The sequence below is a fragment of the Thalassophryne amazonica genome, unplaced genomic scaffold, assembly GCF_902500255.1.
Source record: "Thalassophryne amazonica unplaced genomic scaffold, fThaAma1.1, whole genome shotgun sequence".
In the NCBI taxonomy this organism is placed as follows: Eukaryota; Metazoa; Chordata; class Actinopteri; order Batrachoidiformes; family Batrachoididae; genus Thalassophryne; species Thalassophryne amazonica.
In genome coordinates, this window is record NW_022986269.1 from 5,057 (window position 1) to 21,965 (window position 16,909).

The following is a 16,909-nucleotide window of genomic DNA, read 5'->3' on the forward strand; positions in this document are numbered from 1 at the left end:
CAGCTTTATCTATCCATGAAGCCAGAGGACACACACCAATTAGCTAACTGCAGGATTGTCTTACAGACATAAAGACATGGATGACCTCTAATTTCCTGCTTTTAAACTCAGATAAAACTGAAGTTATTGTACTTGGCCCCACAAATCTTAGAAACATGGTGTCTAACCAGATCCTTACTCTGGATGGCATTACCCTGACCTCTAGTAATACTGTGAGAAATCTTGGAGTCATTTTTGATCAGGATATGTCATACAAAGCGCATATTAAACAAATATGTAGGACTGCTTTTTTGCATTTACGCAATATCTCTAAAATCAGAAAGGTCTTGTCTCAGAGTGATGCTGAAAAACTAATTCATGCATTTATTTCCTCTAGGCTGGACTATTGTAATTCATTATTATCAGGTTGTCCTAAAAGTTCCCTAAAAAGCCTTCAGTTAATTCAAAATGCTGCAGCTAGAGTACTGACGGGGACTAGAAGGAGAGAGCATATCTCACCCATATTGGCCTCTCTTCATTGGCTTCCTGTTAATTCTAGAATAGAATTTAAAATTCTTCTTCTTACTTATAAGGTTTTGAATAATCAGGTCCCATCTTATCTTAGGGACCTCGTAGTACCATATCACCCCAATAGAGCGCTTCACTCTCAGACTGCAGGCTTACTTATAGTTCCTAGGGTTTGTAAGAGTAGAATGGGAGGCAGAGCCTTCAGCTTTCAGGCTCCTCTCCTGTGGAACCAGCTCCCAATTCAGATCAGGGAGACAGACACCCTCTCTACTTTTAAGATTAGGCTTAAAACTTTCCTTTTTGCTAAAGCTTATAGTTAGGGCTGGATCAGGTGACTCTGAACCATCCCTTAGTTATGCTGCTATAGACGTAGACTGCTGGGGGGTTCCCATGATGCACTGTTTCTTTCTCTTTTTGCTCTGTATGCACCACTCTGCATTTAATCATTAGTGATCGATCTCTGCTCCCCTCCACAGCATGTCTTTTTCCTGGTTCTCTCCCTCAGCCCCAACCAGTCCCAGCAGAAGACTGCCCCTCCCTGAGCCTGGTTCTGCTGGAGGTTTCTTCCTGTTAAAAGGGAATTTTTCCTTCCCACTGTAGCCAAGTGCTTGCTCACAGGGGGTCGTTTTGACCGTTGGGGTTTTTCTGTAATTATTGTATGGCCTTGCCTTAAAATATAAAGCGCCTTGGGGCAACTGTTTGTTGTGATTTGGCGCTATATAAATAAAATTGATTGATTGATTGATTGATGTGCCGTTAAAATCAACTCAGCGACTTTGAAACCGTTTTGGAGCAGGACGTCCATCAGAGTGAGCACTTTTGCACTTTTATTAAGTTTTTTTAAACTTTATAACATCATTCCAGTGTCGAGGAAACTATTTCAGGTTTAGTGGCAGCGCTTTATAAACAAATGCTTTATGATGCCTCACTGGCACGTTCCTCTGTGGCGGGAAAAAAGGAGGAATGTGTTCACGGTGGCGAGTCACGCAGACCCAGAAAGAAGTGAAGCTGAGGTCACCTTGGCTCTTTAAACTGGATGAGCTCAGACTGAGCACATCCGTCAGGTCTCAGCAGACTGCTTTTATCTTCCACAGGTGTTTGTGATGTCATAATGTGGATCAAAGCAGAAATCCTCAGCTCGGTTTGGATCCTAAACTCTTATCTGCTCTTCCCCAACTAGAGGACCATGGATCTGGACAAAGGCTTGTGAAGACGCACAGACGGGGTGGTCACACAGGCTCCGCCCCTCCTCAGTCGTAGTTGGGTTATTGTCACTTAGAAGCACAGTGTGAACTGTGTGTGCATGTCTGCACAGGCAGACATGCACACACAGTGAAGCAGATCTCACATGTGGCTGACAGACACACGAGAGACAAAAACACGTCTGAGGCCACGTCTCAGACTCAGGCTCCGCCCACACCACCTCCATCCTCTCCAAAGGGTTTGTAAACATGTGCGTCCATTCAGTCTCTCCTTGGTCAGTCCTCCTGCGACATCAGTCCGTCCTTCAGTCCAGAAAATTCCAAAAATCCTCACAGTTTGTCAGAAAACATAAAAAACAAACAAATTTTAAAAAGACCCATGGTTCAAAAATTTCTGCACTTAATGTAGCAAATTAAAATCAGCTGGTTTAGAGCTCTTGAATTAAAACTAATTCAAAAACAGCTGATCTTTGGTTCAAAATTGATTTAAAGTGGTTTCACTCCAATTGTCTGTTCTCATCAGTCACCAGGCCAAACTGGCTTTAGGTGGACTAAATGACACTGACATCTGGCCTCAGTGTGCCGCGGCCCACAGGGTGACCCCTATAGGCAGGTCAGGGTCAGTACTTAAAAATAAACCTTATTTGTCTGATGATAAAGGTCTAGTTTGGACTGTCTGAGACTAAATGTTCTGGTCAATTTCAGTTTGTTCAGGGGTCAAAAGTTAAAGGTGCTCCAGTTTGCTGCTCAGGTCTTAACCTGTTTCCAAGCCTACCTTTTTATTTATTTATTTCATTTATATAGCGCCAAATCACAACAAAGTTGCCTCAAGGTGCTTCGCACGAGTAAGGGCTAACCTTACTAACCCCCAGAGTAGCAGTGGTAAGAAAAAACTCCCTCTGATGATTTGAGGAACAAATCTCAAGCAGACCAGACTCAGAGGTGCGACCCTCTGCTTGGGCCATGATACAGACACAAATTACAGAACAAATATACAGGAAATACATGCTGGTGCACATGACGGGAGGCCTGCAGAAAAAGACACACACTCCCATCTCTGGATGGAGCTGCACCTCAAACAGAGAGAAAAAACAGAATCAGGCGGAAATCAAATCAGTCAGGCGCAATCCAATCTTCACCGGATTGATCTGCACCAGTGGCGCTATCTGAATCTGGGCTTGCTTTGCTGGGTTCCAAACAGTCAGACTGTCATCCCCACTGATGTCCTTATCCTGGGTCTCATTAACATCAGATCATTGTCCTCAAACTCTCTGTTGATTAATGATCTAATTATGGATCATCACTTAGATATGATTGGGTATTGTGAACCTGGCTCAAACCCACAACTCTGCTTCCTTTGAATGAGGCCTGCCCACCAACATATACATTTAGTCACGTTCCTCGTGATGTGAAGCAAGGCGGGGGTGTTGCTCTTATTTATAAATCTAGGTTTAGCTTATTAGCTGTTGGGGGACACAAATATAACTTGTCTGAGCATCTGATTCTCTGCTCTGATCATGATGCTATGCATTGCCAAGGTCAGAAGAATAAAAATCAGCCGTATTACTTTGTCACTGTTTATAGGCCCCCTGGCCCATATTCTGAATTCTTAGATGAATTTGGTGCGTTCATCTCTAACTTGTCAACTAGTGCAGATAACATTCTGATTATTGGTGACTTTAACGTTCATATAAATAAGCCTTCTGATCCCCTCTGCAAATCATTTATGGAAACTGTGGATGCATTAGGACTTCAGAAATGCATTTGGGAGTCGATACACATTAGTGGAGATACCCTGGATTTGGTTCTCGCACAAATATTGACATTTTGCCTCTTGCATCAGTGGTCTCTGATCACTCACTTATCAGGTTTACATTTACGTTGCCACGTTTACTGGAGCAACAACCTTCTCTATTACTGCAGCTATAACTATTATTACTCTATCAAACCCTCAACTATGACTGAACTTGAATCTAGACTACCTGAAATTTTAACTTAAAGTTTGGAGAACGCTAAATCAGTAGACAGCCTTGTGGATAGTTTAAATTCAGCACTCAAAACTACACTTGATAAGATTGCACCTCCTCTTTTAGGGCCATGCCCTCCCAAGGCACAGTTGCCTTGGTTCACTGGTTACTTGTGTGACCATAGGCCGAAGGCTAGAAGTCTGGAACGGAAATGGCGTAGTTCCAAATTAGAGGTGTTCCGCCTTGCATGGCGAGATGCTACAGTATTTTAGATTATAGACATGCACTACTGGCTACCTATTATTCTGTTTTGATCAATAAAAACAAGCATAACTCAAAGTTTTTGTTTGACACTAGCATTTCCCATTCATGGATGGCCACCTGTTAGTCATTCTCCCTTTTCAGCACAGGACTTCTTGGATTTTTTTTTTTTTTTTTCAAGAAGAAAATAGAGAAAACATTAGGTTTAGCATATCTCAGCATACCTGCAACAGGTTTCACATAACCTAATCATATCTAAGTGATGATCCATAATTAGATCATTAGCAATGATTTTGAGGACAGTGATCTTATGTTAGTGAGACCCAGACTAAGGACCTCAGTGGGGTTGGCAGTTGGACTGTTTGAATTTAGGGGTAGTTCCAGAGTAGCATATATAAGATGCCTGGTAGTGGGCTTAGGTTTGAGACATTTTGTGCAGGTTGTAGGTCACAGACACAAAATATTTGATATTGCTGGAACAGCCAGCGGCCATCCTTAATTTCAGTGTCATCCAATGTAGTAATGGGTATTAAGTTTGCAAAGTATATCCCTCTGATTTTTATGGACACGTCTGCGGAAACAGGTCACAGTCTCAACTTGATGAATTTCCTTCCCTGGCAGATAAACTGCACTATCACCATACTAGATTTTCCGCACTAATTTCCCCACTAAGCTAATGGATTCCACACCACATTCGTCATAAGCCTTGTAGGGTCTCTAATCACCTGCTCCGTGGCCTGCTCTAAAATCCTGTTGTTACCCTCCCTCTATTATGTTCATAGACAAGATGGTGGCACCTTCCCCAGTAGGGTGGAGGCCATCCGGGATCAGCAAGCCACGGTGGCCCCAGAACGAAGGCCAGTTATCAATAAAGCTAAAGCCTTGCTGTCTACAAAATTGCGCCAGCCACCTATTTAACAATGTCAGCCTGCTAAATGCCTCATCACTACCTCGGGGGCAGGGGGCGGGGGTGGGCAGAGGCTATTCATTGATTCTGACACATCTTTATGGCAAGGTCAGAAGTCCTCTCTATTATCCATTTTTGTGACCTCAGAGGGCTTCATTCTAATATCACTGGCGTCGACGTGAATAACAATGTGACTGTATCTAGTGTCATGTTCCATTGTCTGTCTACCCTTCTGCAGGTCAGCACCCTAAGATGAGAGGCATTGTTGGGAACTGTGGCACCAGGAATACATTTAACGTCAGCCGGTGTCTGTAACCTGACTTTGCAGGTGATGGAATCGCCTATCACTAAACCTCGGCATTTCAGCCTGGAGATAGGAGTGGAAGTCACCTGTGGGCTCAAAGGACTAACAACAGCCATAAACAAGGCAGAAAACCGGTTCACGGTTCACAGTGGTGAGGGTGATCGGGGTTCTGCAACTGGGCCCAAGCCCTATGTGACGTAACTCCACACACTTCTTCCAGCGGTGCTTGAGTGCTTCGATTCCCTTGGCATAGAAGCTTTCATCTTGAGTCAAAATAGTCCTCAACGGCAGCCATCACCTCATCATTGCTCCGATAGTGCTTCCCAGCCAAGTTTTATTTTCAGGTTTGGGAACAGATGAAAGTCCGAGGGTGCCAAGTCAGGGAAGTATGGTGGGTGATCTACCAGTTCGAATCCACACTCATGGATAGTAGCCATGGCCACTGTTGACTTGTGAGCTGGGGCATTGTCTTGATGGAACAGCACCCCTTTCGTCAGCTTTCCTGGTCGCTTCTTTTTGATAGCCTCGCGTAACTGTCTCAGTAGGTTAGAATAGTACTGTCCATTTATGGTTTGTCCCTTTTCAAGATAGTCTACGAACACAATGCCCTTGGCATCCCAGAAAACTGAAACCATGACCTTCCCCGCAGACGAAACAACCTTGGCCTTCTTTGGAGGTGGTGACCTTGGGTGTTTCCACTGCATTGATTGTTTTTTTGTCTCTGGTTCAAAGTGGTTAACCCAACACTCATCATGGGTAAGAAAACGTTCCATGTAATTGGCTGGATCCTCTTCAAATTGCACCAAGTTTGCCTTTGACATGACTATAGCCTGGTGCGTTTCTGATCAGGCATCAGAAGACGTGGCACCCACCGAGCTGACACCTTTGACATTCCAAGTTCTTCATGCAGAATGTGTTCAATTCTCTCACAGGATATTCCCACAGCATCTGCTAGCTGATTAATTGTCGATCGTCTGTCATCCATCACCATTTCATGAACAAGGTCAATGTTTTTTCTGGGTTGTGGCTGTTGCAGGCCGCCCAGACCTTGGGTCGTCTTCAAGGCTCTCTCAAATGCTCAAAATGTAAATGAGTCCACCCACCACTTAAATCATATCTTAGATCTTGTTCTGACTTATGGTATGGAAATTGAAGACTTAACAGTATTCCCTGAAATCTCCCTTCTGTCTGATCATTTCTTAATAACAATTACATTTACTCTGATGGACTACCCAGCAGTGGGGAATAAGTTTCATTACACTAGAAGTCTTTCAGAAAGCGCTGTAACTAGGTTTAAGGATATGATTCCTTCTTTATGTTCTCTAATGCCATCTACCAACACAGTGCAGAGTAGCTACCTAAACTCTGTAAGTGAGATAGAGTATCTCGTCAGTAGTTTTACATCCTCATTGAAGACAACTTTGGATGCTGTAGCTCCTCTGAAAAAGAGAGCTTTAAATCAGAAGTGCCTGACTCCGTGGTATAACTCACAAACTCGCAGCTTAAAGCAGATAACCCGTAAGTTGGAGAGGAAATGGCGTCTCACTAATTTAGAAGATCTTCACTTAGCCTGGAAAAAGAGTCTGTTGCTCTATAAAAAAAGCCCTCCGTAAAGCTAGGACATCTTACTACTCATCACTAATTGAAGAAAATAAGAACAACCCCAGGTTTCTTTTCAGCACTGTAGCCAGGGCTGACAAAGAGTCAGAGCTCTATTGAACCGAGTATTCCTTTAACTTTAACTAGTAATGACTTCATGACTTTCTTTGCTAATAAAATTTTAACTATTAGAGAAAAAATTACTCATAACCATCCCAAGACGTATCGTTATCTTTGCTGCTTTCAGTGATGCCGGTATTTGGTTAGACTCTTCTCTCCGATTGTTCTGTCTGAGTTATTTTCATTAGTTACTTCATCCAAACCATCAACATGTCTATTAGACCCCATTCCTACCAGGCTGCTCAAGGAAGCCTTACCATTATTTAAGGCTTCGATCTTAAATATGATCAATCTATCTTATTAGTTGGCTATGTACCACACGGCTTTAAGGTGGCAGTAATTAAACCATCACTTAAAAGCCATCACTTGACCCAGCTATCTTAGCTAATTATAGGCCATCTCCAACCTTCCTTTTCTCTCAAAAATTCTTGAAAGGGTAGTTGTAAAACAGCTAACTGATCATCTGCAGAGGAATGGTCTATTTGAAGAGTTTCAGTCAGGTTTTAGAATTCATCATAGTACAGAAACAGCATTAGTGAAGGTTACAAATGATCTTCTTATGGCCTCAGACAGTGGACTCGGTGAGAAATCTTGGAGTCATTTTTGATCAGGATATGTCATTCAAAGCGCATATTAAACAAATATGTAAGACTGCTTTTTTGCATTTACACAATATCTCTAAAATTAGAAAGGTCTTGTCTCAGAGTGATGCTGAAAAACTAATTCATGCATTTATTTCCTCTAGGCTGGACTATTGTAATTCATTATTATCAGGTTGTCCTAAAAGTCCCTAAAAAGCCTTCAGTTAATTCAAAATGCTGCAGCTCAGAGTACTGACGGGGACTAGAAGGAGAGAGCATATCTCACCCATATTGGCCTCTCTTCATTGGCTTCCTGTTAATTCTAGAATAGAATTTAAAATTCTTCTTCTTATTTATAAGGTTTTGAATAATCAGGTCCCATCTTATCTTAGGGACCTCGTAGTACCATATCACCCCAATAGAGCGCTTCACTCTCAGACTGCAGGCTTACTTATAGTTCCTAGGGTTTGTAAGAGTAGAATGGGAGGCAGAGCCTTCAGCTTTCAGGCTCCTCTCCTGTGGAACCAGCTCCCAATTCAGATCAGGGAGACCGACACCCTCTCTACTTTTAAGATTAGGCTTAAAACTTTCCTTTTTGCTAAAGCTTATAGTTAGGGCTGGATCAGGTGACCCTGAACCATCCCTTAGTTATGCTGCTATAGACTTAGACTGCTGGGGGGTTCCCATGATGCACTGAGTGTTTCTTTCTCTTTTTGCTCTGTATGCACCACTCTGCATTTAATCATTAGTGATCGATCTCTGCTCCCCTTCTTCAGGTTTCTTCCTGTTAAAAGGGAGTTTTTCCTTCCCACTGTAGCCAAGTGCTTGCTCACAGGGGGTCGTTTTGACCATTGGGGTTTTTCTGTAATTATTGTATGGCTTTTACCTTACAATATAAAGCGCCTTGGGGCAACTGTTTGTTGTGATTTGGCGCTATATAAATAAAATTGAATTGAACTGAATTGAATTGATTATCTATGTGGGTGCGTTGTATGTGGGAGGGATTTTTTGTGGGGGGAGTTGAATGTGGGAGGGATTGTGTGTGTTGGAGTTGTATAGGCAAGGGATTATCTGTGTGGGTGAGTTGTATGTGGGAGGGATTACATGTGTGTGGGGGGATTATGTGTGTGGGGGAGTGTATGTGGGAGGGATTATCTGTGTGGGTGTGTTGTATGTGGGAGGGATTACATGTGTGTGGGGGGATTATGTGTGTGGGGGAGTGTATGTGGGAGGGATTATCTGTGTGGGTGTGTTGTATGTGGGAGGGATTATCTGTGTGGGTGAGTTGTATGTGGGAGGGATTCTCTGTGTGGGTGCGTTGTATGTGGGAGGGATTATCTGTGTGGGTGCGTTGTATGTGGGAGGGATTATCTGTGTGGGTGAGTTGTATGTGTGTTGGGGGTTGTATGTGGGAGGGATTATATGTGTGTGGGGGGATTATGTGTGTGGGGGAGTGTATGTGGGAGGGATTATCTGTGTGGGTGTGTTGTATGTGGGAGGGATTATCTGTGTGGGGGATTTATGTGGGAGGGATTATATGTGTGTGGGGGGATATTGTGTGTGGGGGAGTGTATGTGGGAGGGATTATCTGTGTGGGTGTGTTGTATGTGGGAGGGATTATCTGTGTGGGTGTGTTGTATGTGGGAGGGATTATATGTGTGGGTGAGTTGTATGTGGGAGGGATTATCTGTGTGGGGGATTTATGTGGGAGGGATTATATGTGTGTGGGGGGATTATGTGTGTGGGGGAGTGTATGTGGGAGGGATTATCTGTGTGGGTGTGTTGTATGTGGGAGGGATTATCTGTGTGGGGGATTTATGTGGGAGGGATTATATGTGTGTGGGGGGATTATGTGTGTGGGGGAGTGTATGTGGGAGGGATTATCTGTGTGGGTGTGTTGTATGTGGGAGGGATTATCTGTGTGGGTGTGTTGTATGTGGGAGGGATTATATGTGTGTGTGTGTGTGGGGGGGGGGTGTTGTTGTATACATACATCCTTATAGTACGATGCTGTGAAGTTGGAGCACAGCCTGCTGGCACCACCTGGTACTGCACCATGTGATTGGAACATTTTCAAGATTGTTTGGATGTTGAGTGTTAAAGTTACTGTCTCCAGTATTTTGTCTGTAGGTTGCTGGCTGCAGTGGGACAGAGCCGTTGGGATCGCGGAGCAAACGCTACGCCATCAACCCTCTGGGACAGAAGTGGACACATCATAACATCACCTACAGGTAGAGACGCCGTCTTTAGTCCTCAATAACCAGCTGTACAAAGTCTCTGAAGAAACTGTAGAAGTCATCTTGTTCCTGTCTGTGACACACTACATGAGACTGGTGAAGGAAGCCATCAAGACACTCATGACAGCTCTGAAGGAGCTCCAGGCTTCAACTGCGATGATTGGAGAGGCTGTTCTGTCTCCAGTCAGAACTACGTGGTGGACGAGCGGAAAGACCGTTTAACACCACGGTGGATCAAACTGTGATCGGTTTTACAGCAGACACGTTTTGCGTTTCTGAAAGATGGCAAACCTGCAGCAAGAACAGTGGTTGCTGGCGGTTACAACTCCTTTCCACGTAGCGTGAGTGTGCGTAGCCATGACAGCTGTTTCGCTGTTCATTTCTATGGAAGCCTCCGATCTGTCCGATCGAGTGTGAAGCTCCTCCCTCCTTTTTTCCAGTTATGAATTTGCCTCAAGTGCGTTGAATGAGTTGAACGTTTTGATTTTGGAAACACTGATGCGCTGTGTGCTAGGAAGCTAACATTTGAAAGCGAACACGCTAGATCTGTGGCTTCAGTTGCTTGACATGGACATTCATGTCCATGCATTAAATTTTGCCAGAAACTGGGCGACAGCCAGGTGGAAACCATTCGGATGATTCAGACGGCTTTCGGTGACTTTTCAGTCGTGTGACTGTCTGAGAAATTGTGGAAGAGGTGGGCATCATTTTTCGGAGTCCAACATGTCATGTGAGACTTCCGACACGGAGGCGCTTTTGCTCCGTCAGCTTCGGCACGAATTTCACCGCCAATTTCATGGCCAAATCTTCACAATGGAATGTGCCGAAAAAGTGCTGATGTCCACCTCTTCCGCAATTTCTCGGATAGTCACATGACGGTCCCACATCACCACTGCATTCACTTTGGAAATGATCTGGTCATTTCAGCACGTTGATGGCCGACCGGAGCGCGGCACGCTCTCCACCGTTGTGCGGACATCTTTAAACCGGTTGTACCGCTCCTTAATCTGTGTGATGCCCAGAGGATCGTCACCGAAAGCCGTCTGAATAATCCGAATGGTTTCCACCTGGCTGTCGCCCAGTTTCTGGCAAAATTTGATGCGGCGCTGCTCCAGTCGCTCCGTCTTTTTCCTTGGAATGAAAAAACGCCGAGCGCACGACACACACCTCACACAAAGGCTGCTTACCAGGAAATGACGCAATCGACAGGCGTGAAAAAGTTCATGCATGCGCACGAAGGTTCAAGGTTTGCTCATGCAAGCACACGTGATTTAAATCCATCAGGTTTTTGCAAAAAATAAAAAGGTCTGATACTTTTCTAACAGACCTCGTATTTGTTGTGGAAAGCTGACAAACGCAACCAGCGGCGCCGTCCCTGCATTCACAACATCCTCATGAGACGTTCCCAATTTGGGGAGTTTCATTATTTGCTGCAGGAGCTGCGTCTAGATGACAGCCGCTTTCAATGGTACTTCCGCCTCTCCAGGACCCAGTTTGAGGACCTCCTGTCCCGTTCGCGCGAGCACATGTGAGCAATTAAAAAAAAAAAACTGGCTGCCACTGCAGTTCCTCACTCTCCTCTCCAACTCTGTCATAATTGTGTTATAAACCAGTCACCATTTGTTTTATTATACGTCTGTGTAATTAATAAAATTATCTTCACGGATGATTCATTCGTGCGCGCACGTGAAAAAATAAAACTGGCTGCTGCTGTGGTGCTGCTGCTCTCTCTCCCTTTAAACTCTGTCATAATTGTGAAATAAAGGACAAAAGGGACAGGACATGTCCACATCAAGCATAAACTCCAAACATATCCACGTCACTACATATCCAGTCCCTGATTGGTCATCGCGGCGCGACAAGACGAAAAAGTTTAGATTTTTCAACTTGGGCAAGAGGGCAACACGACGCAATATCGCACCACAAATGCGCCAATTGCTTAAAATCGCTTCATTCGCGTCCATCGTGTCGCACTGCGTGGCTTGAACTTTTGTGGCGCCACGACGCTGCCTTCCATAGGGATTACATGGCAACCTGTCGCTGCCGTCGCTCGTGTGGCGTCCGTGGTGAACACGGCATTAATTTGTGAATTTGAAGCGGCCTCTGTAAAGAAATGCATTTCTTTGTCTTGACCACAAGATGGCGCATCGTCATATTATGGACACAGTACAAACGCTGTGTATAAAGGAGGTGTTACAATGACACCTGCTGTTCCTGTGGAGTCACTGCGTGTCTGTCTGTCTGTCCCTCAGGATCACACACTTCTCAAACACTCTGAACGTGGCGGACACAAGGAAGGCCATCAGCATCGCCTTCACCAAGTGGAGCGACGTCTCCCCGCTCACCTTCACCGAGGTCACCGAAGGCAGTGCCTCTGCTGACATCACCATCGGTAGGAACAGAAGAGAGTTAAAGAAAAAAAAATGCTGTGCTTTTACTCGTTTGGATCCCATACGAGATAAACCAGATTGGGTCTGAGGGCACACACTGGTTGCCTGAATGTGACTCAGAAGCTCAAAGCACTTTACCGTGACGCGTTCCATTCATTCACACACACTCTCACACACTGATGTCGGGGTGCTGTCATGCAAGATGTTCAACTGCACACTGGGAGCAACTGGGGGATTAAGGACGTTGCCCAAGGACCTTTAGTGATTTTCTGATCTGGCTGGGTGGTGAAAGAAGAAGTCCTCAACGGCGGATCACATCCCCGTTCATCTGGGATTTCCCAGCCATCAGACCAGGCTAAGGATCTGTGAAGGACCGTGTGTTTGTCAGTGTGCCTCAACATTCCCACGTTCAACATACCCATGTACAGGCATCTGTAACTTGACCCTGAATGTTGAAACCCCATTCAGGAATCGATCAAGAGACAATCTTCCTCGTCACTGAGGGATTGCCACGACTGTCAGGCCCGGACATGCTCGTGGTGGGGGAGCACACACATCTGTGGTTGTATGGTGGTGGTGGGGAGGGGGTGGTTCAGTGCCCATGATGTAGTGATGTATTTATTGACAGTCCGTCACAGGTTACTTTGCCAGCTGGGGCTGGTGGCTGTTCAACACTGGGTGGACCGGAACAATGTGGATGAGGCACTTTACTTCAGGACACAGATGGGTTGTTTCAGCGGGAGGGGAACTCCAGTCTTTTGAGTGGTACTTCAGCACTTTTACCTTTGAGCTCCCCAGTCTGCTAGGGATGATGTCATACAGTGCTGAACTGCGTATAATAAAGTACATGGATATACAGTATGTATCATATTATGTGTCAGGGTGTGTTTTTGTGTTTTCAGTGCTGTGTTGGGGTTTAATGGCTGTGGTTCGGGACACACTGAAACATCAAGGAGAACCGAAGGGCCTCCTTTGTTTTTGGCTGGTTGTCAGTTTTCGTGGGTGGGAGGTGGCTTTTTGACTTGACGTTCTTTGTGTCTTAGGTTTCTACACCTTCAACCACACTGACTGCTGGGGGTCTCCTCTGCACCCCTGTTTCGACGGGCTGAACGGGGAGCTGGCTCATGCCTTCCTGCCCCCCCGTGGGGAGATTCACTTTGACAACCATGAGTTCTGGATCCTCGGCAAGTCCAGGTTCAGCTGGAAGCAAGGTACCAAAGAATCAGTGCTTAAAAGTCTGGTCTGGATCTAACTGGTTTTAGTGTCTTTCCATATGAACAATACCTAAAACTAAATCAGATAAATTAAAACAAAATTTTCTTTGGCTTTGTTTTTTCTTTCATCTTGTCATTGCATTTTATAAATAAGACTAATTAGAAAATTGTTTCTGGCAACCCGACTGGTCCCACACCCCGAATAATAATAATGATAATATGTGTTTCTGGAAATGTGACCGACCCTGTTATAAACGTGTGACCCTGGCAGTTTTATTTATAGGCTTGCGTGTACATTCCCAAAACACATCACCAGTCAGCGAACTGAATTTTTCATCTTGCCACAGCACTCCGCTTTTGGCCACATGGAGCTCTTTAACTTGAACTTTTCAGAAAGGTGCTCTGTGCTTCCTGAGGTGCTTTTCAGGAGCTCACTCAGAGGGATGTGTCACATAAAGTCCTGCTGTCTGCATCTGCACAGGTTCATCAAATGCTTTCTGTTCAAGCATTCTGGCTTTCCCATTAAAGCTTACAGCGAGTCTGGTTGGTCCTGTTAAAGTTTACTTCGATGCCGGTCAGTCCTTTTAAAGATTGCGGCGACTTTGGTCAGTCCCGTTAAAGGTCATAGCGACTTTGGTCTGTGCCATTAAAGGTCGCCGAACCCTGGTTGGTCCCGTTAAAGGTCGCAGTGACTCCGGTCGGTCCCGTTGAAGGTCACGTCAAACCCGGTTGGTCCCATTAAAGGTTGGGGTGAGTCCAGTCGGTCTCGTTAAAAGTTACAGCAATACTGGTTGGTCCTGTTAAAGGTTGCAGTGACTCTGGTCGGTCCCACTAAAGGTCACGGCGACTCCGGTTACTCTCATTAAAGGTTAGGGCAACTCTGGTTGGTCCCGTTGAAGGTTGCAGCGACTCCGGTTGGTCCTGTTAAAGGTCGCGGTGAGTCCGGTTGGTCCTGTTAAAGGTCGCGGTGAGTCCAGTTGGTCTTGTTAAAGGTCGCGGTGAGTCCGGTTGGTCCTGTTAAAGGTCGCGGTGAGTCCAGTTGGTCTTGTTAAAGGTAGCGGCAAGTCCAGTTGGTCCTGTTAAAGGTCACATTGACTCCAGTCAGTCCCGTTGAAGGTCATGGCAACTCTGGCCGGTCTCATTAAAGGTTACGGCAATTCTGGTTGGTCCCGTTGAAGGTTGCAGCGACTCTGGTTGGTCCTGTTGAAGGTTGCAGCGACTCTGGTTGGTCCTGTTGAAGGTTGCAGCGACTCCACTTGGTCCTGTTAAAGGTCATGGCGACTCCGGTCTGTCCCCTTGAAGGTCGCAGTGACTCCAGTCCGTCCCCTTGAAGGTTGCAGCGACCCCGTGTGCTAGCTGTATTTAAAAAATGAATACAAATAAAAATAATCCTCTTCACATCAGAAATCTGCACAGCTAAATCCAGTGTAATTTTTTTTAACGTAACAACTTGAGCCTAGATTTGATGGGTTTTGCTGTATGAAAATCCTTCTCTGTTCCGCTCCATCGTCATGCCCTGTAACTTGCTGATGTAACAGACAAAAGCTGAAGTTTCTGCTGATATGTTTCTGCTGATATTTAGTTTGTCCCTGAAGATGTTTAATGTGATATTCTTATTAAACTCTGTGTGTTAAAGCTGAAAGTCGACTCTGTGAGAACATCTGGACTGTTTCAGGTGACGTTATAAAAAGTTTGTGTCCAAATACTTATGGATCTGACGTGTGTGTAGTGAGCATGTGTTTCCGATCATGTTAAAAAACCAGGACATGAGATGCTTGAGACAGTTTGTCTCTGTCCTCTACAGTGGACTCAGAGACTGAGTTTTGGTCACATGACTCTCGCTCTCAGTGTTGGCACAGAGCCCGACTGTACTTCCTGTTCTTCCTGCTTGTGTGGCCTTGTCTCATTCCCAGACCTCCTAAAGCAAATGTTGTGTGTTGTTTGGGTCCTCTGGGGGGCGCCGGCACAGACGTCAGTTTTTGTGTGTCTGCAGGAGTCTGGCTCAACGACCTGGTTCAGGTGGCTGCTCATGAAATCGGCCACGCTTTAGGTCTTTGGCACTCTAGAGACCCTCAGGCCCTGATGCACCCCAATGCCACCTACACGGGTCAGAGGAACATCGCCCAGGATGACGTGTGGGGCATCCAGCAGCTCTACGGTAAAAATGTCCATTTCCTGTCTGTACCTCTAATGTTTAGATCAGACTGCATCTTCTCATTGGCAGTCGGGTATGTTGACGCCCCAAACACTGATCACGTTGGTAATCAGATAGAAGGCATAAACATCACATCACCATAGCAACATCACCTCTGATCAGGATATTGACAAAATAAATGTGTGCAAGAAACTTACAATTTTAGTCCGTCTTTTGCGTCAGTCTGGATCGTTCTTTTCTGTGGGGAAATTGTGTAGAATGAACAGAGGTTTACAACCACATTTCTTCTTCTTTCCGTCTTTGTGTGGACTCAGTGGAGCTTTGCAATTGTGTGTTTTCACCCAACTTTCAAGCCTATAAATTCCGTTCGAGCATGTGAAAACAGCACAATGCGCCCCTGCCATTATAGTATGCGTCGCTTAAGGCTTAAAGCCTTTGAAACAATCCCTGTAAGCCTTAACTTTTACAGTCCGCTAACGCTACTGTATACGAAATTCAGTGAGAGCGGTGTGAGTTTGGTAGTTGGGATTTTTGCCCCCGTTTGACCCACGCATGCGCAGATGAGTTGCGCACTTCGCTTATTAGTTATACCTAACAGCTAACGTTAGCTTATCTAGCCGGCCTTAGCAACATTCATCGTAGCTTACAAAATAGTTGGTTCCTTTGTGTTTGATAACAATCTTCTCCTTCTTATGTCTTATTACTTAATATATTATATATATCTTTTTCTTGAGCTGCTTGGGTGTGTAGGGAGAGTTCCTATGCGATAAAAAAGCTTTTCAACCTACCATCACTGGTTCTCAAGACCAGGCACCTAAGTGGCTCTACTCTACTCTTTTCTACTCTTCTATTTTACTCTTCCTTTTTAGAAATTTAGATATACCTTTGTATACTGGCATAGTTCCACCTTAGAATTGGAATATAATATATAAGATGTACCTTACTGAATTTTCATGAATTCAGTTACCACTGAAGCACTTTGAGTCCTAAATTCCACCCACTGGTCAAACACACACAGAGCCCCGCTCCCCCTCAGCAAGACCACGCTGGATAGTTTGGTGCTTCAGAGTCATCCTCAAGGCTCAGCCAAACTTGGCTCATTCCACGTTATGTGTCTTACAGTTTGGACTCACTTGTTCAACTTTCTGTAGCTGTGTTACTGTCATGTTCATTTGCAGACTTTCCTTACTGATATGTTACAACATGAATACTGAACAATTTAGCACGTGGAAAAAAATTCTAGTCTTCAGCGTTTTTTTTTTCAGGCATGGTTTAAGTTGTGTTATGTGTGTTACATTCAGGCGATTTAAAGAAATGACAAAATTTTCAAAACAGTGAAAGTTCTGTGAAGTCTGCTCTGGTATTTTCTGAAGTTTGCAATAATTTTACTGTATGTAATCACTGCTATTTGGATGCAGAAGTGGAATTAAGAAAATCTGACTTCAGAGAACTTTATCAAGTGAAA

At 44.8% G+C, this 16,909-nt stretch overlaps 1 protein-coding gene across 1 annotated transcript in view; it reads left to right on the forward strand.

Moving 5' to 3' along the window:
- Nucleotides 1–1,470: 1,470 nt before the first annotated feature.
- Nucleotides 1,471–16,909, forward strand: part of mmp23bb (matrix metallopeptidase 23bb) — a 45,635-nt gene continuing 30,196 nt past the window's right edge. The window contains exons 1-5 of the mRNA XM_034165454.1: nt 1,471–1,566; nt 9,579–9,679; nt 11,938–12,077; nt 13,119–13,286; nt 15,283–15,447. Of these exons, the coding sequence (XP_034021345.1) occupies nt 1,471–1,566; nt 9,579–9,679; nt 11,938–12,077; nt 13,119–13,286; nt 15,283–15,447 (670 nt within the window). The remainder of the gene's footprint in view (nt 1,567–9,578; nt 9,680–11,937; nt 12,078–13,118; nt 13,287–15,282; nt 15,448–16,909) is intronic.